Source organism: Antechinus flavipes, chromosome 2 (genome assembly GCF_016432865.1).
Source record: "Antechinus flavipes isolate AdamAnt ecotype Samford, QLD, Australia chromosome 2, AdamAnt_v2, whole genome shotgun sequence".
Taxonomy (NCBI): Eukaryota; Metazoa; Chordata; class Mammalia; order Dasyuromorphia; family Dasyuridae; genus Antechinus; species Antechinus flavipes.
In genome coordinates, this window is record NC_067399.1 from 315,858,813 (window position 1) to 315,884,746 (window position 25,934).

The 25,934-nt window shown below is 34.1% G+C and overlaps 2 protein-coding genes across 3 annotated transcripts in view; one reads left to right on the plus strand and one right to left on the minus strand.

Annotated features, from left to right (window-relative positions):
* Positions 1-25,934, plus strand: part of ANGEL1 (angel homolog 1) — a 117,014-nt gene that overhangs the window by 39,776 nt on the left and 51,304 nt on the right. The window lies entirely within an intron of this gene.
* Positions 1-25,934, minus strand: part of LRRC74A (leucine rich repeat containing 74A) — a 64,677-nt gene that overhangs the window by 13,913 nt on the left and 24,830 nt on the right. The window contains exon 11 of the mRNA XM_051977538.1: positions 21,899-22,039. Coding sequence (XP_051833498.1) covers positions 21,899-22,039 — 141 coding nt within the window. The remainder of the gene's footprint in view (positions 1-21,898; positions 22,040-25,934) is intronic.

Below are 25,934 nucleotides of genomic sequence, written 5' to 3' on the forward strand. Positions count from 1 at the left end.
ATTGTTAGATAATATACCAATATATGTAATGACCATAAATAAATGAATGAATAAAGCATTTATTAAGCACTTGCTACATTCAAAGTGCTGTGCTAGATGTTGGGGATATAAATAGAAATGCAACTTGGCCTGCTCTCCCTGCTCTCAGGAAGTTCCTGTTCTAATCAGAGAAATAGCACAAATGGAAGGTTTCAGCTGCAATTTGGATGGAAAGGTCCCATGGTCCCTATGGCACAATGGCAAAGCAGATGCTAATTTTTTTTTTGCCATTTTCACTGATAATATCATATCAATTTCTGGTTTTGAACTATTTGGTAGTTGCAAGAACTAGATCCACCAGGTGATAAGGTGGTGGCAAATTGTCCCCATACGATTTCCAGCCTGGGTGCCATAGATTGCTGGCCCCTAGTAGACAGTGTATGTCCAGCATTAGGGGGAAATAAAAATACAAAGAAGGAAAGTGGAGGAAAGAAACCATAGTTAACAAGAGAACCAGGAATGGATGAGAGCAGGAAAAAAAAAGAAAAAAAGAAGGGTGTTTATCTCTCAGTTGGCACATTAATTTTTCCTTGGTATAATGACAGTTTCTAAGGATTAAGTAAGACATTGTAAGATTCTGAATTGCTTTTCACCACAAAGCAAGATATTATGAGCAGAGTTTCTGTACCAAGAGTACATTTTGTTCCAATTTGAAAATTGGTAATCCCTGCCTGACAATTATTCATTCACAATGATATTTGATGGACTTGAGTATCTAATTCTCTAATCACACCAAATTAACTAGTCTACTTTTCACATGCAAAGGGCCAAGATATTCCTTCTTCTAAGACAGAAATATCTTCTCCAAAATACTTGCAAATGTCTTTCACTATAATAACCCAGAAAGAGCCTAGTTTCATAGGCCTGAAAAGTCTGAAGGATAATGAGGGACTTTAGTCTGAACATCACATGGTTTTTAGTACAAAGGTTGGTCTGGAGCATGGATGTCATAAATTCAATTTAACATTTCTTTCACTATGGGAAAAGTGATGAAATGTATAGATGGTGGGCCTCAGAATCAGGCAAACCTATTTTATGATATATATTGACTGTGTGATTTCTGGGCACTTACTAAGACTACTTACTAAGACTATAATCTGCAAATATCCAACTTACCCTGTTCTAGTGAAATCACAATTTCTATCTCTGAGAGGTATAAAACACTGGCCTAGGTCCCAGGGAAACAAAGGTTAAAAAACAAAAACAACAATGAACAAACAAAATCCTAGAAGCTTACTTTAGATGTTTAAGTTTTCTTATGTTGAAGTACAATGATAAGTAAATGTGTACAAGATGATACAAGGTAATTTAAAGAGGTATTAAGTATGAACATTAAGGGATGAGACAAAGCCTTTACATAGGAAACCTAAATTTTGTCTCAAAGGAATATGGACATTTTAAGAGGGAAAAGTGAAGAGAGGGCCAGGGATAGACTCTACAAAGACAAGACCTTAAATGTCACACACCTGGAACATTTAGTAAGCCTTTTTGATTGGAATGAAGAATGCAGGAAAGAGAGTACTATGACAGATTATAAAAGACTAAAGACTTTCTATTTCATCTTAGAGACAAGGAGCTACAAAAAATAAGCATTTATTAAATTTGTTGAATGCCTACTAAGTGCTAGGCATTATGCAAAGTACTTTACAAATATAATCTCAAGTAATCCTCAGCATTTATTCAGTACCTACTATGTGCCAGGCACTGTGGTAATAAGCATTGGGATTACAAAAAAGGCAAATGACAATTCTTGACTTCAGGGACCTTACAACCTAAGTCGACATGCCAACAAATATATAAAAAGCAAGCTTTATAAAGGATAAGTATGGAATAATTAATAGGGGGAAGGCACCAGAATTAAGAGGGATTGGTGAAAGATTCCTGTAGAAGGTGATTTTAGTTGGGACTTAAAGGAAATCAGGGAGGTCAGTAGTTGGAATAGATGAGGGAGAGTATTTCAGGCATGGAGGACAGGCAGAGAAAATGTTGAGGAATGAGAGATAGAATGTCTTATTTGTGAAACATCCAGGAGGCCAGTGTCTGAATCAGAGTACTTGTTGAGGATCAAGGTGTAAGAAGACTGGAAAGGTAGGAGAGGGTTAGATTATGAAGAACTATGAAGGCTGAACAGAGCATTTTGTATTTGATCCTGGAGGCAATAGGGAGCTGGCTGATTTATTCAGTACAGGGGTGATATGGTTGACTCTGTGCTTTAGAAAAATTACTTTACTGCTTCTTGTAAGATGGATACTGCTATATTACTATCATTTTATAGTTGAGGAAACTGAGGCAGATAGTGATTATTAAATGAATTACTTGAGATCCCATAGTTGAGTGTCTGAGATTAGATTTAATCCTGTCTTTCTGACTTCAGGCCCAGTGTTCTATCCACTATGCTACCTAACTTCCTCCAGAAATAGAGTGACATGGAACAGATATGTGTTTTAGTAATCTCAGTCTGGAAGCTGTGTAGATGATAAGTGGCAAAACTGGAAGGAGCCTTGAACCTAGCATTTGCAAATATTATTTCATTTGATCCTCATAACAACCCTGTGAGATAGAGACTATTATTCCTGTTTTACAGCTGTGGAAACTACTTGTCTGGATCACATAGTTTGTAAATGTATGAGGCTAGATTTGAATTCAGGTTTTTCTAATTTCTTAAATACTCTTATCCACTGGATTACCAGCTGTCCCTAAATTAAGAAGCTAAAGAAGGCCAGAAATCAATTCTTAGCATGTGTGAGCATATAAAAGAAGATGGATGGGAAAGATGAATCTGAGAGATTATCGTTAAATTCAATATACATTGATCAATCACCAACCAATGTGCAAAATAATAAATATTCCATTGAGCATTAAATGATGGTCTAAAGATATTTATGACAACTGTGAATCAGATAATCCCACAGAATGAAGCTTTTGGGTTGAAATGTAAAAGAATTGAGCTAATTAAAAATTGGACCTATTGAATGTTCTGATATGAAAATGAGGTGAGGAGGAAGAACTAAGGATCATTTTATCAGAAGTTTTGAAGTGATTTTTTTGTAAGACTGGTAAAATCTATATATTATATATGAGGTAGAATTTGGTTTACCATATCCCAGATAACAAACTTAGAGTTTATCCCATATTCTGGCATTGGGATGGAAAGATTTAAGTAATCCATAAAATTCCCATGACTCTTAGATAAAAACTGAACTAGCTTACTGATTTACTTTTTAGTAATGTCTTTCTGGGACAACCCAAGAAGACCCAAACAAAGACTCTAGGACAGAGGTTTGGCTCAAATGATTCCGGACTAGTCCCGAAAAACAAACAAACAAACATTCCGGCAAGCAGGGAGTGTGGGGCTAGCGGGGTTGGGACAGCATTGAGAGTACAAAGATTGTGTCCAGAAAGATTAACAGAATCTATTCCTGATAAGGAACACCAAGTCCAGCTGTGCTACTGAGAAGCCACCTTGGGTGAGAAGCAACCAGCACATGCCGGGAGAATGTAGAATCAGTGGTATAGGGACACTGCTGGCTGCACACCCTTGCAGGAGTGGAGAGCTTTTGGTTTGCGGTTCCAGGTCAGAGGGGAGAACTGAAGTGAAGCTAGAGGCACTATCCTCCCACCCCAGAACTAGAGGTGATTATACAAATAAGTTCTTCTTATTATTTTTTTATAATGAGCAGGCAAAAGAGAAAGAACCTGATTATAGAAAGTTACATAAGAATAGGAAAGACTATGATTCATCTTTAGAGGAGAATACTGAAGTTAAAAAAAAGCCTCTCGTATCCCAAAGAATAATGTTAAATGGTACCTGCTCTAAAAGAATTCATAGAAGAACTAAAAAAAAAGGAAAACATATAGAAATATCATAGTTAAATTTTAATCAGATCAAAGAAAAAATTTTACAAGCAACAACAACAATTCAAATATGCTGGAGTTACAATTAGAACTGCACAGAATTCATCATCAATTACAATAAAAGATTATGTGCTCTGTAATATATCAACAATCAAAAGAACTAGGGTTGTAACCAAAAATATTATAAACAGTAAAATTAAATATAATATTAAATGAAAAAATAGACATTCAGTGAATTGTCTGATTTTCAGGATTTTGTTTCAAACAGATCAGAATTCAATAGAAAATTTAACATATGAGAGCCAACATCAAATTTCAAGTACTCAATAAGGACAAACCGTTTATGTTTTATATGTTAAATATAATTCTTATGTCTAAGATTGTGATTAGTAATTGGGTAGTCCAAAATAAAGACTGGCATAGAGCAGAGTATGATGTGACTTTAAAAAGCAAAACTGTCTAGGAAAAGGTAAAAATAATAATTGTGCTATACAAATGAAATATGAGAGCAAGAAATGACATAGGAATTAGATGGGGGAAGAGAGGTGGTAGTTCTGAGAACTTACACGGGGAACAGGCTAAAGAAAGAACAATATATAATATATGTGTACATGCATGTATATACATATATATGTATAGGTATTTGTACATATGTAATATGTAAATGTGTGCATGTGTATACCAAGAAGGGCTAAGCATCTTCTAAAATCTATAAAGAAATAAGGGGGAAGGGAATAGGATAAGGTGGGGTATATTCTATTAATGGGAGCAAAATAAGGTGTATAGAGTAATAGGAAAGGAATAAAGAGGGAGGAAAAGGGTGAGGGGAGAAGGTAAGGGAGGGATCCAGAGGAGGGGTTGGGAGGGTGGTGATGGAAAGTTAAGTAATAGCAAAGCAAGTTAACAAGTAGAAATGAAGTAAAAGAGTTAGCAGGAATAGGAAATAAAGAGATAGACACAAACATAGTAATAATGATAAGGAGTAGAATTAATACACAAAAAAGTAAGTATAGTAATCAGTGATCTCAAAGTCAAACAAAAAAGATTCAATCGAGAGCTAAATTACATTATATGTCAGCCATATTAATATTGTTTCAGATGTATGTGCATGCATGTGTAGATTTGTATATATACACATGTGTTTATATGTATATATGTGTGCATGTGTATATGCACTTCCTGATGTTCTATTGAACACGTGACAGTGTTTTCGTTCTTTTTCTTTTTTTTAAATTTGTATTTGTTTTAAATAAAAAATTAAAAAAGAAAAACATGGAAAGACTTGAACTTATTACAGAAGATGCAATTCACTTTCAGAGAAATAGATGATAGAAAAAATATGCATAGTAAGGCCTTGACATATACATATGAATATATAGTTTATATATGTGCATGTTTATAGATATCTATATTTATGTGTATATACGTACATATATGTGTGTATCTCCATATTTAATTTGTCTTCTTTAGGGTGGTGAGAAAGGGAGAGGAAAAATATAAGCTAAAAAGTGCACAGCAGAGAATAAAAGAAAACCAACAAGAAAGCAAAGAAAAGCTGGGCGGTTTTGAAAACAATGTGTAGTATTTATTATATAAGTTTTCTTGAAATGGACATTTACTGTTTTATGTTAAATCCTCTCTTATGTCTGCTGTACACATGGCAATCTTTTTTTCTTTTCTCATTTTGTATTTAAGTGTAAAATAAAATTTAAAAATTCCTTAAGTACTCCCAATTAAAAGGCTAAAGTGGGCAGGTTCTGCTGCATAGGAGTGGGAGGAAGAAAGTGGTTATCAGGATTAGGATGGGAGTTATAGAAAATTTATAGAACAAAGGATTAGATTAGCCCTGTACTCCAGGGAATGTCTTAATGCATTTGTCATTAAAGGTGATAAAATCATCTTTAAATCATTTAATCTTTAAAATCATTAAAAATGATAACTTTATATCTGTTGACTCCACCCTTGAAAAGCCAATCCTTTGACTCGTCTTACTTGTGTCTTGGTAGATGCAAGTAGCATCACTTGCCCCAAAGGCTTTAGCATTACTTTCATAATTACTAGGAGCTATGTGATATGTAAATTTGTGAAGTCCTTATCTTGTTGTTTTGCCATCTGTTGCAAATCCTAAGCACAACTACAACTTTCTGTGCAGCTGAAGAATAATTGAACTCTACAAAGCCCAAGTCTTACATTTATTTGTGGGCTTGCCCATATAGCCTTAATAGAAATAATCTTGCCATATAATTGACAGAACTTGACTAAGTAATGGTCCATGCCACTTGGTTGCATCCCTGAGATATTGGTTCTGCTCATCTGCTCACCTCTTTTACCCTCACAGTTCTGTATTCTGCTTGTATAAGGTGGTACCATCTGTCCACCAGCAACACATAAGGCTACTTCTAATTGCTCTTATTGTGTCCAAAAGTCACAATGCCAGGCTTGGAAGGCACAGAGAGGGATGTTAGGGAATAAGAATGAAGACATTGAAAGGAAGAAAGAAAGAAGGGAAGGGGAGAGAAAAGAGAAAGAGAAAATGAGAGAGAGAGAGAGAGAGAGAGAGAGAGAGAAGGAGGGAAGGAGGGAGAGGGAGACATAGAGAGAGAAAAGAGAGACAGAGACAGAGAAAGAGAGACAGAGACAAAGATATAGAGACAGAGACAGAGAGAGACAGACAGAGAGAAAAGAGAGAGAAGGAGGGAAGGAGGGAGAGGGAGACAGAAAGAGAGAGAGAGAAACAGAAAGAGAAAGAAACAGAAAGAAAGACACAGAGAGAGAGAGAGAGAGAGAGAGAGAGAGAGAGAGAGAGAGAGAGAATTGTTCACTTGCTTTAAATCAATTTCTCATGGTGATGCTTCCCTATTCTTACAACTTCTGCAGAGATCCACCAACAAAGCATTATTATTTTCATGAAAATTATTTTCATGGGAACAAGCATAATCTTTCTTACCAGGAGTGGATGGGGAGATTTGTGGGTATGTACAGTGTTTCACCAGGAAAGGGCCTCTTCACTTTATGGTTCAAGTCCAAACTTGACCTGGGAATGACCAGGCATATATCTCTGGTCTTACCCAGCAGTTTGCAAATAAACAAAGTAAGAATGTCAGACTCCTACGTGAAAATGCATGGGTATTCTGAGCAACCAGATTGTAGCTATCAGACTAAAATCTGTAAGGATAACAGAGGAGTATGCCCAAGGAGTTTTAATGACTATAAGCAAACAGGAGATGATAAGTTTTGTATTTTAGCTGAAAAAACTGCCACCTCTATTGGTCTACCAGTCTCTAGCAAATATTTGTTAGATATATTCTCAAATTCAGAATGGAGGTCCTAAACAATAGAGCCTAGGTCTAGAGGGCAAAAGCCATTGGAGGCAGATTATCTGAATTAAAATCCCAACTTCTTGGAATTTATGATATTGGACAAGTGACTTCACTTTTCTCTAGGATTTAGCTTTCTCATTCAGTTCAACTTAAAAAACATTTTTAAAGATCTTATTAGGAACCAGATCTTAGTGGGGAAAAATTAAAAGAATTCCTGTTTTTAAGGAATTTATATTCTACAGTATGAAATATCATGTATGACAAATTAATACAAAATATATTGGAAATAAGTACAAAATAATTCGGGAGGGGATACTAACAACTGGTGAAATGATGAGAGGCTGGACTAAAGAGCTCCTTTCAAGCTTGAAATCTATGATTCTATGATACTTACAAAATCAGTTCACACTTTAAATTCAATGATTACTTAAGAGCAGGGAAAGAAAAGAAAAGTAGATAAATGTTGGGGTCTGGAAGAATTGGATATATCTAACGCATGGCCAAGGGCTCAGTGATAATTTAGACAGATTTTTGCCCTGAAGTATCTAAGTTCACTTTATGGGTTTTTCTTGGATCAACTAACATAACTCAAAGCACAATTAAGAACATCTTAGCGAGACCACAATCCAGGGTAGAATGACTAAACAGTATAATCAATTATAGGGAAATTTTCAGATGGATCACATTGAACAGAACTGAGGGAACATGAAATGTTATAGAGAGAAAGGAAGGTGTGAGATTTGCCATCTTCATATCATATCATCAGAACCTATGACAGGCAGGATGGTTCTGTGAGTAGAAAGCTGCCCTTGAAGCAAGGAAGACTTGAGTTCAAGTCCTTTGAACTTTGTTACATTGGCTACATCTCAAAGCTATAAGCATTTAACAGCATACACTGATAAGGAATTCCCTCTCCCAATACAACTGGTCTAGTCCTCATCTGCCTATACAGTTTTTAGTTATCTGCAATGTAGCTTCTTATCTTTAAGTGGATTCATAATTTATTGGGTGTCATAACTAAGAGAGTTTATTAATGAATCAGTGAAATTCAGGAAGGCCTTTAGAGATATCATAGTTGTCTGGCTTCAGCCACAGGACAGAGCCCTGGGACACTTGGCACAGACTTGGAGAAAAATATCAATGACTTGTTTACCAAATTTGTTAATAACACAAAACAAGAAAGGCATTACTGATATACAGGATCCAAATCATAATCTAAAAAGATTAATCTGAAATAATGAATATAACATAATAAGAGAGAATCAAAGAGTTTTAATGCAGAATTCTTCTCAAACTATAAATTAAAAAATGCAATTGCACAATTATAGGAAGGACATACCTGACTATACAGGAATTTATGTGAAAAATGACTAAGGTATGTTAGCTAGCTCCATGTATGAATGTGAGGAGACTGTAGGGAGAGAAGTACAAAAAACTGAATAAAGGAATTATAGTGTCCAAAATGAGGGAAATAATAATTCTGCTGCCTTCTATCTTGGTCAGTCTTTGAACATGATATTTGGTTCTGGGCATCAAATCTTATAAAAGACAATGGCAAACTGGAGTATATTTAGAAGATGTTGAATAAAATGGTGAGGGGTTTCAAAATCATGCCATTTATGGACTGATGGAAAGAAATGAGAATATTTATCCTAGAGAATAGTGGAGTTAGAGAGAAGGTAGTTATTGTCAACTCTTTTAAGGACTTCATATGGAAGAGAAATGATGCTTGTTGGGTCTGTCCCAATACATCAAGACTAAATAAGAGCAAAGAATTTAAATTGCAGAGAAGTATAATTTACCTTTATAAGAGAAAAAATTCTCTATCAGAGATATGAAAAAAAGTGAACTGAGCTACCATAGAAGAAAATAGGCTTCTTATTAGTAATCTTCAAACAAAGGCTAGATAACCAATTTGTGGGTGGGTTACATAATGGATTCTTTCTTCATGTTCTTTGAGGTCTCTCTCAACTAGAAGACTGATGATTCTGAATAGGGAATATGGAAGTATTGCTGTCCCAAAGTTGAAGGAGTTAGGGAGCTGGGTGGCAAGTTCCTCATTACCAGATGTGTTTAAACAGAATCTGGATGACATTTTGTTATCATAAAAGGATGCATCCATCTCATGTGGTCAGAGTATATGATTTTTAAAAGTTTTTTCAACTTTAAGATTCTTTGATACCACCTATCCTTTGTTTACTCCATTCTGTGCCATTCAATCTAATCAATCATCACGTCTTGTCCTTCTTCCATTTATTATTGTTGTTCAGTTATTTTTAATCATGTCTGACTCTTTGGGACTCCATTTGGGTTTTCTTGGTAAAGATAGTGGAGCAGTTCACCATTTCTTTCTCCAATTCATTTTCCAGATAGGGAAACTGAAGCAAACAGGTTTAAGTGACTTGTTCAGGGTTACACAGCCAGTAAATGTCTAAGACCAGATTTTAACTCAGGAAGATGTCTTCCTGACTCTAGGCCTGGCATTCTATCTATCACCAGACAGACTTGAATTCAAATCTAACCTTAGGTACATACTAATCATTCAAAATCATTCAAACACTATCTCCTAGGGTTGTTGTGAGGATCAAATGAGATAATATTTTTTAAGTGTTTAGCACAATATCTGGAACATAATAAGTGTTAATAAATGCTTTTTCCTTGTCCTTCTTTATGACCTTGGAATATATGCTTTCCCTCTATGAATATTTTTATTTCCTCATCTGTGATATGTGAGGATTAGACTAGATGATTTCTAATGCTTCTTCTGGCACTGAGTTCTATGAGACTATGATCCATTCACCCTATCCTCTCTATTTTTATTGCAAATAATCTTGTCATCATCTCACACCACATTATTTCAATACTTTCCAACCAATCTTGCCTTTACTTTTTCTTCTCTTTCACTCATCCTATGGTATCAAACTCAAATAAAAGCAGATCCCTCTGGATTACATATTGACTTAGAAAATCACAAATTAACACAATTTATATTTTACTGTATTTTAAACATTTTGTTAAATGTTTCATAGTTATACTTTAATTTGATTCTGTATACATACAGATGTTTTGCCAGGCCAAAGGACCATGAATTTGATATCATTCCAGATTAACCTTAACATTTTCTTTTGATTTGCTTTCCCTGCTAAAAATTAAAATAAAATTTTAGGGACTCTAGATAATCCAAAATTAGCAGATTTCCAGAGCTGCTTTTAAATACCCTGACTCTCTTGTGATGAAGAAAGCCATTTGCATCTAGAGAGAGAGGACAATGGGAACTGAATGTGGACCACAACATAGTAGTTTCACTCTTTTTGTTGTTGTTTGCTTACATTTTGTTTTCTTTCTCATTTTTCTTTTTGATCTGATTTTTCTTGGGCAACATGATATTTGTGTAAATATGTTTAGAGGAATTGCAAATGTTTAACATATATTGGATCATTTGCTGACTGGGGAAGGAGGAGGGAAAAATGAGAACACAGGGTTTTGCAGGGGTGAATGTCAAAAATTATCCATGTATATATTTTGAAAATAAAAATCTTTAAATTAAAACAAATACTCTGACCCTAAAATTGATTGGGGCAGTCACAGGCAGTTGCCACCCTCAGGGATATAGACTTGGCTTTCTGAGAAAAGCCTTACAAGCGGAGACTCATCTATGCTGGGAAGCTGATCAAGCATAGCCACAACAAATAGACACCCTGGAAAGGGGAAAAAATAAACGTAGTTCTGTTGATTGTTTCTCCACAGGTCAGCCTATCTGGAGAGACAGAAACATATTTTTATTAGGGAATATCTCCAGCAGATCATTAAAGTCACACCCTTTTCCAAGTCATGGAGGCTAGAATTAGAATAATTTTCTGAAAACATTTGAAACTGCAAAAAGCTTCACAATAGTGATCACTAAAAATTTCCAGTTATTTTTCTTTCTTAAAATTCCCAATACCTGCTCTGTCTCCAACACTCACATTTGCCCTAACTGTGGTACTTATTGAAACAATCATTATACCTCTGGCCATGGTGCTGATGTTAGCTTTCAAGAGTTCCAAAATCTAGTTGGAAATTGCCTTTCTGCTTTTATTTCCTATAATTGCACTACATAATTGGTTCTGTTCTAGTCTGCCCAATTTATTCACTGTAGTCCAGACACATGGGACACATTCCTGATTGCTAATGATGTTTCTCTTGCCAGAAAGGCACCCACCCATGTAGGTTCTTGATTTTCTCTAAAACACACAAACAAAACAAAACAAAAAGCCAAAATTCATTCTATGGCCCAGTTCAAAGAGCACTAGATTTGAAGTCAAATTCCCATATGTCAATATCTGGTTTTCTATTTAATACCTGTGTGATATTGGGTATCATTTTCCCTCTCTTGGCCTAAAAATGCTGAGGACCTGGGTTCAAATTATTACCTACCTGACTTGTGTCATCTTGGGTGAAACACTTCACTTGCTATGCCTCAGTTTCCTAATTTGTAATTAGGGGCTGGACTAGATAACTCTAAGGTTCTTTTCAATTCTGTAATACTACTATCTATTTTTGATGACTGAAAAGTCTGGATGTTTTCTAAGATCTCTATCACTTGTAGATTTTATGATCTTATAATTCTCATACCCTCTTCATAAAATCTTCTCTGATTACTGTAACCCATCATGAGTTCTCTGAATTCTATTTCCAAATTTTGGATCTATTGTTAGTCATTTATTACTTATTATGTACTAGTTTATTTTCTTGGTTACTGTGTATGATTTTTATCTCCACCTATGTTTTAAACATTAAAGAGCTAGAATAGTATCTTATATATTTTTTATTTTTTCCACACCTTGTACAACATCTCACCCATGATAATTAAGCAGTAAGGTTTTTACAGAATGGAATTCTCTTGCAAAATATTGATTCAAATCATTCTTTTGACAATTTCTAGTATACAATAGCAGGGGAATCATTTAAGTCAGTCTACTAGCATCTATAAAATGTATACTATATGCCAGGGACTATGCCAAGTGCTGTGGATACAAAGGTAAACAACAACAATATTAGCAGTAACATAATCAGCATCAATAATAGTCCCTGATATCAAAGAGCTCATGCAGAAAACCATATTCAAATAATTACACACAAATAAGTTTGTATATACATAGATACACATATGTGTATATATTGGGAATAGTCTCAGAAGAAAGCACTAAAATTAAGGAAGATTGGGGAAGGCTTCTTGCAGAATGTGTTTTAAGTTGAGATTTGAATCTGGGGAGGTAGGAGGTAGAAACAAGAAGAAAGAACCCCAGTTTCCTCAAGTATAAAATGGTGATAGTAATGCTTGTCCAATTTCCTTTAAAGTTTAGAGACTCAAATGGGATAATAATAATAATAATAATAATAATAATAATAATAATAATAATAATAAACATTTTTATAATACTTTAAAATTTTCAAAGTATTTTATCCTTATAAAAATTTTGGCAATGTAGGTGCTATTACTATCTCCCTTTATAGAAAAGGACAAGACATTAAGCGACTTGTCCAGGGTCTACATAGCTAATGTCTAAAGCTAGATTTGAGCTCAGGTCTTCCTGCTCTCATGTCCAGTGTCTTATTCATTATACTATATAGCTCTCTGCATAGTTGAATATAGTTGATCAATACAAAGTTTTTGGCAAATTTTTTCTTCACTTAATAGTATTTTCTTTTTTTAATTACAGGTAAAAATCTCTCTCTCTTTCTCTCTCTGTATGTGTGTGTGTGTGTGTGTGTGTGTGTGTGTGTATGTATGTATTTTGCTAAAAAAAAAAGTGGGGTTAAGTGACTTGCCTAGGTTCATACAGCTAGGAAGTGTTAAGTGTTTGAGGCCAGATTTGAACTCATATCATCCTGACTTCAGGGCTGGTGCTCTATCCACTGCACCACTATAGCTGCCCCAGTAAATATAGTTTTCAATATTGATTTTTGTAAAATTCTGAGTTCTAAAATTTTCTCTCTCTTTCCCTTCCCTCAGCTTTCCCCAAGTCAGCAATCTGATATGTTATACATGTACAGTCATTTAAAATATATTTCCATGTTAGTTATGAAAAATTAGAACAAAAGGGAAAAACTGTGAGAAAGGAAAAAAAGTCAAAATACTATACACTTTGATTCACATTCAGTTTCTTTGGATGCAGATAGCACTTTCCATCCCAGGTCTATTGAAATTGTTTTGATTCACTCTGTTGTTGAAAAGAGCCAAGTCCATCACAGTTGACCATCACATAATCTTTTTGTTGCTGGGTGTACAATGTTCTCTTGGTTCTGCTCACTTCACTTAGGATCACTTTCTGTAAGTCTTTCCAGGCTTTTGTGAAATCATCCTGTTCATCATTTCTTATAGAACAATAATATTCCATTACAATTCATATGCCATAACTTATCCAGCCATTTCCCAAATGATGGGCATCCACTCAATTTCTAGTTCCTTGCCACTATAAAAATGGTTACTACAAACATTTTTGCACATGTGAGTCCTTTTCTCCCTTTTTATGATTTCTCTGGGATACAGACTCAGTTGTGACACTGCTGGATCAAAGGGTATACAATTTTACAGCTCTTTGGGCATAATTCCAAATTGCTTTCCAGAATGTGGATCAGTTGACAACTTTATCAACAATGCATAAGTATCCCAATTTTCCCATATCCCCTCCAACATTTAATGTTATCTTTTCCTGTCATCTTAACTAATCTGATAAGTGTAAGGTGGTACCTCAGAGTTGTTTTAATTTTCATTTCTCTAATCAATGGTGATTTAGAGCATTTTTATATGACTATAGATAACTTTAATTTCCTCATCTGAAATCTTGGCAAACTTTAAGATACCATATAAATACCAATTATAAGTGATATAATTTAGTCTAGTAGATAGAACACATGACTTGAAGATAAATGGACAAGTTAAAATCCTGCCTCAGACACTTACTGGCTATGTGATACTGAAGCATGTATCTCAGAATTTTTTTCATCATTTAATAAAATGAGTATAATAATGACATCTACCTCATGAACATCTAGTATTCTTGAGGAATCAAAATACAATATGATAAAAGCCTTTGGCAAAACTTTAAGCTGTATATAAATGTGAATTATTGTTTCTTGTAAATCTTGTTCCATAGGATTGAGCTGGCCTTCTATAGGAGGATGCTAGTCACAGTTCATTCCACCATCACTACATCACTACACAATGCTGAGATTTAGGATGCAACAGTTGCAATGTTGGATACTACAACGTGCTATAACTATTTAAGGGTTGAAGATTTTAAGTTTCTGCTAAGGAAATGTATAGAAGTCCCCCTTAGAGATGGGATCCTCAAGGGATAACAGTTTTAATAGGAAAGACAAGATAGAATGAATTCCCAGATCTTTTTCTCTCTTAGACTATCTGAGGATAGAGTTTTGGGAGAGATCCAAATGGATACTTCTTTTTCTTCTTTCTTGGCTTATCATTATAAGTATCTCACTTTAGGGAACAACTATTGTTCCAAAAAAGTGGAATGTTGTATGTACTCTTAAGGTGAAGAATGTTCTAAGCTTGGTATTGAGGATGAAGAACTAGCCTTCAAGCTGAAGATTTGAATTCTGGTCTTAGCTGTTACTCATATTAGCTTTGTAATTCATGGGCAAGTCCTTTGACTATTCAGGGCTTCAAGACCATTAATTATAGAGAACATATAGACTTGCATTGGTAGAGAGTTTCTTTTTCTAGAAATTCCCTATATTAGAGAAATAATAGATCATTGATTTATGTTTTTTTAAAAGAAATATGTTTCCCCTGAAGATGACAAAAGCAGGAGACATGAAAATTTATGATGAAGGAAAAAGTTAATTTGATAGTCTCATGGCATTCTGGGTATGCCGCAGTATTAAAAAGCAAACTATTCTTATTACTGGTGTCTTTAACAATGTCAAGAATTTTAGATCATGGTGGAACTACTCTGGGTTAAAATTTTTTTTTCCCACAATTGATTCCTTTTTTCATTTTGTACTTTCTGTGAATCATAGGATTTTCTCCTACACAGAATGATTTCTAAGTCCACATTCTTAGCTTCTAGAATTTAGTTTCTTTTTCCTTTTTATCTGGATGTTTATGATTGCCATTCATTGTTCCTTCATGTTCCATTCATCCTGATTAGTCTCTCAGGATGGACAGCACAAGAGAAAATATGGAAAATCATATAACTTTAATTAGGTAAAATGTTTACTCTTAGAACCACTTATCTCTTATCTTACTAGGGCTGGGAGACTTAACAGGGGGAAATATGGAGGTCAAGGGCTTAAAGGCAGCCCTAAGCAGCCTCTTCTTTCGCTCCAATTTAGTCCCTCTAGATTTTTTGTAGGCAAAATGTTGCCAAATTCTTCAGATCTCCTACTTTTAGAATTTTTAATTTTTTTCTTATTTCTTTTCTCTTCTTATCATTGGTCCCCATCCTCTAATCTTATGATGCTTGTACCTAAGAGAGGAAGATGTCTTCTTTTCCATTCACCTTACAAGATGGAATATTGTTCTATCTCCTAAGCTTTTTCTTCTCTCCATGTCAAATCATGTAGGTCACTGTAGGTATTCACTGTATGTCAATCAATAATCATTTGTTAAGTGCCTACCATGTACTAGGTCTTCTACCAAGCACTGGGGATACAAAGAAAGGTGAAAGACATTCCTTACTCTCAAGAAATTTATAGTTTAATGGAGGAGATAACACGTAAACAACTATTTAAAACAAGTTGTATACAGAGTTTTTACATTTTCATAGTGGTTCCTACTTCTACCCCTAATTCTGTGATGTGTCTTTGATGCTGAGATTCAAAACAGAAAAGTTGGGGGTTAATGGGAATAGTATAGAAGGTTTTCCAGGCAGCAAGATGGCACAGTGGATAGAGCACTGGACCTAGGGTCAGGAAGATCTAAATTCAAATTTGGCCTTAGATCTTACTAGCTAAATGACCCTGGGCAAGACCTCTGTTTGCCTCAGTTTCCTCATTTGTAAAATGAATTGGATAAGGAAATGGCAAACTACTCCAGCATTTTTGCCAAGAAAACCTCAAAGGGGATTATAAAAGAGTTGGACATGACTGAAAAACAACTCAACAATGAGAAGATTTATATTTATTACCCTTAATAGAACTGATCAGCAATACCAGGCACTGCCAGTGGGTGTTGCCATCTGACACACAATGGGAATTCCTTAGGTTCAAACCTGATGTAAAGCAAGCCAGTCTTTAACTTTATCAATTATTTGGCATCCTGTATTGTTGAGCTCTAGCTTGATATGTAATCTGAGGATTTCTTTTCTAGCTGCCTTTGATTTGAAGCTTTTGTTTCTCTGCATTGAACAGAATATACTCTTATCCAAAGACACAACAGGATTGTTACTTCTATGTAGCTCCCATTTACTCTCATTTTCAGCTGCCTTAATCTCCCAGGAAGAAAAGGCTTCCTATCCCACTAATAGTGTTAATCTTATGCTACCTTCTGTTCAACATTACTGGAGTATTGAGTTTGTTTTCCATTGTTTAGTCCTGGATGTTATGGCACAGGTATTGATGAATCAGTTACAGGTGACAGCTCTAGGTAAAATGACTGTTTCCCAGTAACTGCATTATGTCCTCATTGCTATTAATCTAAAAGTAGCTGATGTGCATGCAGCAGAAGACTTCTTACATTCATGAGTTAATTCATGAGTAATTCAATAATCTTGATCATTATTGTTTGTGACTTAGGGCAAGAGGCATAGTGGTGAATAGCAGATAGAGAGCTGGCTTTGTAGGCAAGAACAGCTGGATTTCAGTCCTGCCCCTGATAGGTAGTGGTGGATAATTCTGGGAAATCACTTAATCTGCAAACACTTCAGGCAGTTCTCTAAGGCTACAAATATTAGAGAGTGCCAACTTGCATTGGTAGAGGGAGTTTTTTCATCCTAATGCCAACGAAACTATGGGTTCAGTTTTACTGAGTCCTGTCCTGTGTAGTACAGCTAAATATTCAGATTATGCTGGGGTTTGGAGGAACAAATATAGACCAGGTGTCAGAAAACCCACAATTATAATATTGATTCTTTCCATTTCTACAAATATTCATTAAGCACCTGTTATTTTTTATATCATTCTCATTTTATTTTTTAAAACTTTTATCTTTTTTATTTTAATAGTATATTATTTTTCCAAATACATGCAAAGATACTTTTCAGCATTTACTTTTGCAAAACCTTGTATTCCAAATTTTTTCCCCTCTTCTCCTTTCTCTCCCTTCCCCAAAACAGCAAGTAATCCAATATGGGATAAACATGTGCAATTCTAAATATTTCTATATTCGTCATGCTGTATAAAAAATCAGATCAAAAGGGAAAAAACGACAAAAAAACAAGAAAACAAACAACAAAAAGGTGAAAATATTATGCTTTGATACACTTTTGTTCTCTATAGTTCTCTCTCTGGATGTGATTGGCACTTTCCATCACAAGTCTATTGAAATTACCTCGAATCACTGCATTGCTTAAAAGAGACAAGTCCATCACAGTTGATCATCTCATAATCTTGCTGTTACAATGTACAATATTCTCTTGGTTCTGGCTCACTATATTAAGCACCAGAATTCAGAGTAGAGAGACTGAGGGTCACTGAGAAGTTTTGATTAATTTTCCCAGGGTTACACAATTAGAATTGGGATTTGAGGACTTTTCAAATACCATACCATGCCTCTTCTCCACGCAACTGGGGAATTAAAAAATTCTTTTAATATCTCAAATATCTCTATAACAAAAGGCCTATTTTCTCTTAATACCAATATTCTTCTACTGTTATTATACAGCTGCAAGCCATGGAATATTATAGTCTTTGAAGAAATTAAATTGAAGATTGCTTAAACAGCAATCAAAAGACAAATAGGTTGTATGAACAGGCTGCAAAACATTTCAAATAAGAAATTATGAAGGGGAAATAGTACAAAGAAGTCTTTTATAACCTGGTACAATGGTGAGAAAAAGAAAACTATGAAGATAGTCCAACTGCTTTATTGTGATATTAAGAGAAAATAAGGAAAAACTATACATGACCCCTCCCCCACCTCAAATCTTGTACCAGTTGGATTTATAAATGAGTTATACCAAACATTTAAAGAATAATCTATTCCAATAGTATATAAGGTGTTTGAAAAAAAATAAGAAAAGTACATTTTCTCTGAGACACAAATATGGTCTTAATACCCAAACTAGGGAGAATTGAAACAAAGAACAAAAACTATAGACCAATATTCCTAAGGAATAGTGATGCAAAAGTTTAAATAAAATATTAGCAAGGATACTGGAGCAACATATCACAAAGGCAATGTACAGAATTTGCAGGACCGGGTTAGGATTAGAAAAATTATAAATATAGTTAACCATATACCATATGACCATAACAAAAACAATAATACATTCAGAAAAAGTTTTTGGCAAATTATATATCCATTCCTCTTAAAAATACTAGAAATAATAAGAATAAATGGTGGCTTTCTTTAAAAAAAAGTATCTATCTATAATCAAAAGCTAGCATTATTTGTGATAAGAACAAGCAAGAAACTTTTCAGGAACAAAGCGAGGATGTTCATTATCATCGTTATTCAATATTATACTATGAATATTAACTATAGCAATAAAATAAGAAACAAAAAGAAAAAATAAGTTTAAGCAATAAGGACAAAATTATCATTTTGGTTTACTTAAATGATTTTTTGGATCTTTTAAAATTTTTTGACTTCTCTTTCTCTATAAGAGTTTATTTAATGTTAACAGCATTAATATTTCTAAGGATTTGTCAATTCTATTTTTTCTAAACATATTTCCACATTTATCATGCTGCACAAGAAAAATCAGATCAAAATGGAAAAAATGAGAAAGAAAAGAACAAGCAAGACAACAACAAAAAAAGTGAAAATAATCTGTTGTGATCCACATTCAGTCCCCTAGACCTCTCTCCATCACAATTCTATTAGAACTGGCCTGAAACACCTCATTGTTGAAAAGAACCAAGTCCATTACATTTGATCATTGCACAATCTGGTTGTTGCTGCATACAATGTTCTCTTGATTCTACTCACTTCACTTCCCATAAGTTCATGTAAGTCTCTCCAGGACAAAAATTATGGTTTTTAAAGAATCCTAGAGATTTAACTAAAAAACTTAGTGAAACAAAACTTTTGACAAAAGACAAAATATACCTGAGTATAATAACTTTAGCAAAATTTTAGAATACAAAAGAAGCCCCCATAAATCATCAGTATTTCAATATGTTACCAACAAAAAACCAGCAGAAAGAGATAGAGGGAGAATTTCCCTTTAAAGTAATTAATGTGGAAATATGTATAGAAGAACATGTATAACATATATTGAATTGTTTGCTATCCAGGGAATAGGGTGAGGGAAGGGAGGGAGAAAAATTTGGAACACAAGATTTTACAAGAATGAATATTGAAAACTATTTTTACATATATTTTGAAAATAAAAAGCTATTGTAAAAAGATCTTATAAAAAATAAAGTAAGTGCAGAGAGTGCAAAATACTTGGGAATTCGCCTTTTAAGACACTCACAGGAACTATATGAACATACAAACCTTTCTTCACACAAATAAAAATATATTCAAATAATTGGAGAAATGTTAATTGCTTGTGGGTTAACTGAGGCAATATAATAAAATGCCAATAATACTTAAGTTATTTTATCCATTTAGCGCTACATCATTCAATTTATCAAAGTGTTGTTTCATAAAGCTAGGAAAAAATAATAGCAAAAATCATGGAACCAACAGTTAAGAATATCAAAAAAATGAATTTTTAAAAATTGGGAAGGAAGGGAGCCTAGAAGATTCAGATATTAAACTACACTATCAAGTGTATTTATCAAAACAATTTGCTAGTGGGAAGAAAAAGAGAGGCTGATTAGGGGATTGAATTAATTATATAATATATAGAAGGAAACATGCACAATAGCCTGGGGTTTGATAAATTCAAAGATCCCAGCTATTGGGACATGAACCTACTATTCAGCAAAAACTATTGGAAAAACTTCAAAGTAGCCTGGCAGAAATTATATATAGACCAACATCTCACATGATTTACCAAGATGAGTTTCAAATGGTTACATGTGACATCATGAAAAAATTAGAAATGTATACAAGAAATTAACCTATCTTCTCTGTTAAAGAGATTCATAGGAAGAAAAGTAGACAATTTTAGTTATACAAAATCAAAACGTTTATATAAAACAAAATCAATGCATCCAACATTAGAAGAGAATCAAGAAGTTGGAGGGGGAAATCTTTGCAGCAAGTTTCTCCGATAAAAATTTCATTTACAAGATATATTAGGAACTGATTCATATCAAGTGTCAGAAGAACAAATCCACACTATCCATTGCCATATGAAAAAATGTTCCAAATCACTAAGAGTTAGAAAAATGTAAATTTCAAAATTCTGATATGTCATTTCACATTTGATTGGCAAAATCTGGGGGAAAAAAGAAAATGAAAAATTCAGGAGGAACTGTGGGACACCAGGTATATTAATAAATATTCTGTTAGTGGAGCTGTGAATTGTTCCAGTCATTCTGGAAAGCAATTTGGACCTATATCCACAAAGCTACAAAACTGCAGTAATTTGAGCCAGTAATATCACTACTAGCTTTATACCCAAAGAGATCAAAGAAAGAGAAAAAGGATTCATGAGCACAAAAATATTAAAAGTTGTACTTTTCATGGTGATAAAGAATTATAAACTGAGGGAGTTTCCATCAATTGGAGAATGGCTGAACAAATGATGTTATATTAATGAATAGGAATGCTAATTATGTTGTAAGAAATCAAGGGAAAGGGTTTCAGAAAGAAAAAAAAAAACCTAGCAAGAATTGTATCAACTGATGCAAAGTGAAGAAAGCAGAATCAAGAGAATAATTTATATAATGATAACAACAATATTGTAAAGATAACAACTCTGAAAGAAGTAGGAATACATATTAACACAATGATCAGCCACAATTCCAAAGGATTCATTAGAAAATATACTATCCACTTCCAGTTAAAGAACTTGTTTAATTAGAGACTCAGAATGTATATTAAAACACATTTTCTTTTTTTTTTTTTTGGATAAGGCTAATTCAGATTTTTGCTTTATTTGAAACTACATATTTGTAATGGATTTTGTTTTTCTAATTTACTAAATGGGTGGGTGGATGGAGGAAAATGAAAAGACAACAATTCAGATATAATTGAATTAAAAAACCCAAAGAAAATAGGGAAGGTTGGGTATGAAGGGTTGCAGTTGCATCTCTGAACAGAATATTCATAATAATGAGATCAAAGATGTATTTAACTATTCCTATTGCATAACAAAATATCTTGCATATAGAAGCTATTTAATATATATGTTTGTTTAGTTAAATTAAATTGAATTGAAGAGGTAACACTTGCCAGCATAGGCTATGATAAGCACACTACCTTTACTTTTCAAAACTTTCTAAAGTGACTTCAAGTTTTTTCTCTTTCTCTGAGAATGGTGAGGCCCTATAAAATAATTTCATAGGATAGAGGTACAACCTTAGTGTGTCCTAAGAAGCTGAAATGGGTTTGAAAGCAAGATTTTTTCTTTTGCCAGGAGTCCCAGTAAACAAGAAAAAGAGAAAGACAAACTTACCCTGATCAACTTTAAAGCAGATGGTAATATAACTCTCTTGCTGATAGTGCCTATCACTTCACCATACAGCACATCTAGTTCAGGATGAACAGAGAAGACGCCATTTAGTTGTTTCACAAATCCTTCAGTCACCAACACATTCTGATGGAGAAGGGAAAGGAGAGGGGATATAGATCACAGAAAAGTATTGTAGGGATCCTCTCTTTCGTGTGTGTGTGTGTGTGTGTGTGTGTGTGTGTATTCAACTTAATCAGTGAAGAAGCATTTATTAAATATATGTTTAGCCATAACTCAGGTAGGCACAAGACTACAAAAACAAAAATGAAACAATCCTTAACTTCCAGAATCTTTCATTTTAGCTAAGTGTATATATACAAAATAGATGAAAGATAATTTTTGGGAAAAGGAGACTAACAGCTGGGGTGATAAAGAAAGCCTTCATTTAGAAGCTGGCCCAGAGACTTGAAAGAAATCAGAGTTTTTAAGTGACAGAGATGAGGAGAGAAAACATTTTAAAGAAGCATAGGTGACAAGCAGGGCAAAGACATGGAAATGGAAAATAGAGTATGTGAGAGAGAATTAGTGTAAGTGTAGTATGAGGAATAGTAAGAAAATCTATTTGGTTATACTACAGTCCATGGGAAAGGTAATAAGTCTAATAAATTTGGTCAGATAGGTTAGGGCCTGACTGCAAAGATCTTTAAATGTCAAACAGGAATGTCTATCTGATCTTAAAGACAATAGGGAGCTGTTGGAGGGGAACAACATAGTAAGTAAGACCTGTGCATTATGAAAATAATTTTGACAAATATGTGGAGAGTGGGGAAAACTTTGAGTTAGGGAACCCAAATCAGAGGACACAATAAAGATGTCCACATGAAAGGTGATAAGATCACAAAGATAGTGACTATGTGATTGAAAAGGAAATTAATGGGAAAGATGCTGTGTAAAAACTACAAAATCTGGCAACTGATTAGAGATGTGGGATGAGGGACTTAACTATATATAACTATATAAAACTAATTTAATTTATACTTATAAAAGCTATAAAACTATCTTTGATATAGAAATCTATAACAACATAAAGAAATTACTCTTTTATCTGTCCCATTCCATTATATGTTTGTTACCTCTGTCCTGAATTTGTACATTTTTTTTTTCCTTTGAGAAAGGCAAGAATGGGTGTAGTGGACAGAGGACTGGCCCTAAATTCAAGAAATCCTGGCTTCAACTTCCACTTTTAACACATTGGCTATGTCACTCTGGGCAAGTCACTTAAAACACTAAATACATGGACAACTCTCTCCTTATCTCCTTTATCTCCAAGATGCAGAGAAGGGTCAGACTTTCATTGGCAAAAGGTATTTCCTTACCCTAGAATTCCCTGCACCAATGAAATCATAGGTTCAGTCCCTCTCCTTTTCCTTGTATATAACCACAATCAATATTTAAATAGTAGCTAACATTAATAATAATTTCTAGTATTTCTATTGCTCTATAAAGTTTGCAAAACACCATACAAATATGATCATTTTTAATATTCACAATAATTCTTGGAGGTAGGTATTATTATTCTTCTCACTTTATAGTTGAGGAAACTGAGGTAGACAGATTTAGTCACCTGCCCCAGATTATACAGCTGATAAGTGTCTGAGACCAGATTAGAATTCAAGTCTTCCTTATATTCCACTCAGCACTCTATCCACTAAGCCACCTAGTTGCCTCAAAATGGATTATTTGGTTTTTGCTTTCTGTGGTGATGCTATTTTGTTTGACTAGGTTACTTTCCTATAATGAATTTGTTCTTCTTCCAAATAATAAGTGGTTTTCATTCCTCTTTTTCATAATAAATTCAATCTTGGCATTTAAAGCCCTTTACAGTCTTCCATTTCCACATTTATTTTATGTTGCTCTTTTTCATACACATTCAATTCCATTCAATTCTTCTATTCGTCAGATTTAAAAGGTGGTGTTCCCCATAGTTGCCTTCATCTGGGATGTCTTCTATGCCTTTCTAGGTATATCTGCTCTTGCCTTAAACTCTTAAAATCCTTAACCTTTCTTTAAAGTTCAGCTCCAATATAATGTAAGTTGATTGAAGAGAGAAATTATTTCATTTTAAGTCTTTAAAAACCCAGTCCATAGCACATAGCTCAGCATATAATAAATATTTGATTAATTGAGCTAAGTTACCAATTCCTACAAAAGTCTCAGGAGAATATAGATTTCTTGAGTTATTGAGGTATTTTTTCCCTTTTATTTTTCTCTCACAAATGCCTAATTTAGTGTCTTGCTTGTAGCAGGCATTTAATAAACACTTGCTACTTATTGTAGTTTGTATTTTATTGATTGGGAAAGTTCATTTTTCTTTGATTTGTCATCTTTTGATCAGAAGTTCTCAACTAGGAGTCCATTAAGCTGGATGGGGAAAACATCTTTATTTTTTTTTTTTACCAACTTTTGGTTTCTTTTTGTAATCCTATGCATTTTACTATATACATTTAAAAACATAAATCTGAGAATGGTTCCATAGATTTCACTAGACTGCCAAAAAGGATCTGTGGCAAAAAAAAGGTTAAGAAGCTCTAGTCTAGATATAAGCCCTCTTCCTAAATTTGATCATTGGTTTGGTATTCTATTAGTATCCTATACAGAAACACATTATTTATACTACCTGTTACCATAACAATGATGATACTGTATTGTACTATAATTCTAACTATACTCTTAAATTTTGTGTGCAAATCATATCACATAAGAAGTAATGTCTTGAGAATGATGCTTTAGCAAACATACAATAACTTGCAGCATTCAAGGTCATGCTCTCTTCCTTAGTTTCAGTATGGCATGAAAGTGACATGCAGTCCTTTTTCCCCCATTTAGTAGTATTTAGTTTTTTTCCAATTACATGTAAAGATAGTTTTCAACATTCATTTTTTAAAATAACTTTTTATTGATAGAATGCATGCCAGGGTAATTTTTTACAGCATTATCCCTTGCATTCATTTCTGTTCCGATTTTTCCCCTCCCTCCCTCCACCCCTTCCCCGAGATGGCAAGCAGTCCTTTACATGTTGAATGGGTTACAGTATATCCTAGATACAATATATGTGTGCAGAACCGAACAGTTTTCTTGTTGCACAGGGAGAATTGAATTCAGAAGGTATAAATAACCCGGGAAGAAAAACAAAAATGCAAGCAGTTTATATTCATTTCCCAGTGTTCTTTCTCTGGGTGTAGCTGCTTCTGTCCATTTTTGATCAATTAAGGCTCTCTTTATCGAAGAGATCCACTTCCATCAGAATACATCCTCAAACAGTATTGTTGTTGAGGTATATAATGATCTCTTGGGGTTCTGCTCATTTCACTTAGCATCAGTTCATGTAAGTCTCGCCAGTCCTCTCTGTATTCATCCTGCTGGTCATTCCTTACAGAACAATAATATTCCATAACATTCATATACCACAATTTACTCAACCATTCTCCAATTGATGGACATCCTTTCATTTTCCAGCTTCTAGCCACTACAAACAGGGCTGCCGCAAACATTTTGGCATACACAGGTCCCTTTCCCTTCTTTAGTATCTCTTTGGGGTATAAGCCCAGTAGAAACACTGCTGGATCAAAGGGTATGCACAGTTTGATAACTTTTTGAGCATAATTCCAAATTGCTCTTCAGAATGGCTGGATGTTCAACATTCATTTTTAAAAGATTTTGAATTGCTAATTTTTTCCTCCTTCCTTTCCCTTCCTCCTTCCCAAGACAGCAAGCACATGCTAAAGACATTTCCACATTAGTCATGTTGTGAAAGAAGAATCAGAACAAAAGGGAAAAATCATAAGAAAGAAAAACAAAAAAGTATGCTTTAATTTGCATTCAGACTACATAATTCTTTCTCTGGATGTGGACAGCATTTTCTATCACATGTCTTCTGGGATCCTTGAATCATTGTATCACTGAGAAGAGCTAAGTCATTCATAGTTGATCACTGCACAATATTGCTGGTACTGTGTACAATATTCTTCTGGTTCTGTTC